Source organism: Trichechus manatus, unplaced genomic scaffold, assembly GCF_000243295.1.
Source record: "Trichechus manatus latirostris isolate Lorelei unplaced genomic scaffold, TriManLat1.0 scaffold00290, whole genome shotgun sequence".
Classification (NCBI taxonomy): domain Eukaryota; kingdom Metazoa; phylum Chordata; class Mammalia; order Sirenia; family Trichechidae; genus Trichechus; species Trichechus manatus.
Window position 1 is genome coordinate 805,042 of NW_004444226.1, and position 2,715 is coordinate 807,756.

General features: G+C 39.6%; 1 protein-coding gene across 1 annotated transcript; it reads right to left on the minus strand.

Moving 5' to 3' along the window:
- Window positions 1-1,176: 1,176 nt before the first annotated feature.
- On the minus strand, window positions 1,177-2,321 carry LOC101348577 (olfactory receptor 2L13). The gene is given in 2 exon segments (XM_012559652.2): window positions 1,177-1,898; window positions 1,901-2,321. Coding segments are annotated over 2 exon segments (930 nt in total). The 5' UTR covers window positions 2,304-2,321; the 3' UTR covers window positions 1,177-1,371.
- Between the last annotated feature and the right edge of the window lie 394 nt (window positions 2,322-2,715).

Consider the following 2,715-nt stretch of genomic DNA (forward strand, 5'->3'; position numbering starts at 1 on the left):
TATATATATATATATATATATATATATGTATATGGAGATTTAGCCAAGGAGAGCTTAGCTGTGGATGTGAGAAGACAGGAAGTGAATTATTAGTTACTTCTTTAAAAAAGACACGACTGAGATTGACAGACATAAGAAAATGTGGAGTAGAACTTTTCATGTGTGGGAAATGGCTTTAGCAAAAGTTTCAGGTGTGTGGGGATATGGAATGCTACAAGGACAGGCTAGAGGTACAGCATATCAATAGCATCAGTACTGTGGATTGAGTGGTAGAAAAGTAAAGGTAGACATAATGCAGATTTTAGAATCATTTGAATGTGAATTTAAGTTTGGAACTTTTTGTGAGTCTGGTAGAGAATCATTGTCTAAAAACAGGTAGAATGACAAGATTTCATCTATATTTTAGGAAAATAACTTGGATGGCAATATATTTTATGTTTGAACTCCAGTCACCAAAAATAGGAAGATATTAAAAGAGTCCTTGGAAAGACATTTGGAAAGCGAGCTTGGACAATGAATAGAGAGTTGGGGAGGGATAGTCTCTTCTAAGTCTTCATTTCCGCCCCCCCCAAATTCATTAAAACCCCTTCTTAACAAACTCCATAGATAGATCTGAAGTACCTTAAGTTTATTAGTGAAATAGCAATAATAAAACTTTTGTTAAGCAAAACATAGTGATTTATTAGCATAGAATTTCAATCTGCGCAAAGTCCTATTTAGATTGTACACGTCATAGCTGAAACTGAAGTCCCTATTTTCATTTTGTTTCATGCTGTAGCCACCCAGTGGCTCTAGACAAATAATTATGTGAGTAAAAATAACTTCTTTAAGGTCGTTTCAATATATAATTTTGTTCATTTGAATGTAGAATAAATTGTAATTTTCATGCCCCTACCCAGGTCACTTAACCTCAACATATTTATTGAAATCAGAAAAATCCTACATCAAAAAACCAGCTGCCATCGAGTCTATTCTGACTCATGGTGACCCCATGTGTGTCAGAGTAGAACTGTGCTTCATAGGGTTTTCAATGGCTGATCTTTTGGAGGTAGACTTCTAGGCCATTCTTCTGAGTCTCCTTTGGGTAGACTTGAACCACCAACCTTTCTGTTAGCAGCCAAACACATTAACAGTTTGTACCACCAAGGGATTCCAAATCAAACAAGATCTCTCCAAATAGTTTTATAAAAGGAGACTAGGACAGGATGGACTCCAGATGTCAATTATAGTCATGATATACATGCTAAAAAGGAGTAAAACAAAAGGCTGGCTGTTCAAATCTACCAGCCACTCCTTGTAAACCCTATGGGACAGTTCTACTCTGTCCTATAGGGTGCTTGTGAGTAGAAAAAAGAGCAAGGAGAGCCACGACTATTCCTTCTTGGAAGAGAATATTCTAAACACTCTTGTCATGGTGCCCAGGACTTCCTTATTTCTCAGGCTATAGATAATGGGATTGAGCATGGGAGTGAGGATGGTGTAAAAATCGGCCAAAATCTTATCTTCTACTGGTGAGCAGAGATTCCTGGGCCAAAGATAGGTGTAAACAAATGGTACATAGTAAAAGATAACTACAGTTAAATGAGTTCAACAGGTGGTGAAGGCCTTTTTCCTTCCCTCTTTAGAGCGCACATGGTAGACAGCCAAAAGGACTCTGCCATAGGATGCAGTGATGCCAAGGAAAGGAAGGAGGAGAAAGAGACTATTGCTCACAAAAACCATGTACTCATAGACCCAGGTGTCCATACATGCAAGAGGCAACATGGCTGGGACATCACAAAAGAAATGATCAATGGCCCTGGACCAGCAGTAAGGAATATGAAGGGCATAAATTGTGTGTGCCAAGGAGTTGATGGACCCTAATATCCAAGATCCTATGATCATCTGGACACACATCTACTCATACGGTTGGGATAATGGAGGGGGTGACAGATGGCCACATAACGGTCATAGGCCATGGAGGCCACGAGTAAACATTCAGAACAGGCCATTGTCAAGAAGAAGCTTTGCACACCACATCCTAAGAAAGATATGCCTTTCTGGCCAGAGAGGAAGTTGAGCGCCATCTTGGGGATGGTGGTAGAGATATATATCAGGTCCATGAGGGAGCGTTGTCTGAGGAGAAAGTACATGGGTGTGTGGAGACGGGGATCCATGTGGATGAGGTGAATCATGGTTGAGTTACCCACCGAGGCCAGAAAGAATACGAGGATGATAAGGAGCAAGAGCAGCAGGCCAGTTTGATTTGGGGGGAAAAGCCCCAACAAAATGGAATCATTTGAAATTTGATTCCACTTCTCCATGAAAAGGTATTGCTTTAACTTCCTTAAAAGAAAAAAAAAAAAATGCAGCAAGAAAAATCAAGAACATAAAAAGGAATTTTGAATTCGTTAATATTTGTTTAGAATCAATTGTTTGTTTCTGAAGTAGATCACCAGGCCTTTTTTCTGAGGCTCCTCTGTGTGGACTCTAACTGCCAACCTTTTGGTTAGCAGCCAAGTGCTTAACGGTTTGCACAACTCAGATCCTGTATTTCTCCAGCATCTATCAATTGCACAGGGAATATTTACAGTAATAACTGACATATATGACTCAGAAACTTTTTCTGTGCTGAAATTCTATGTCCTCTGTTTCTAGCCATCTTCTGCATTGTTACTTTCTGGTCTTCCCTCCCTAACTGGCACTAATCTATCCAGACATTACTTGATCCTACCT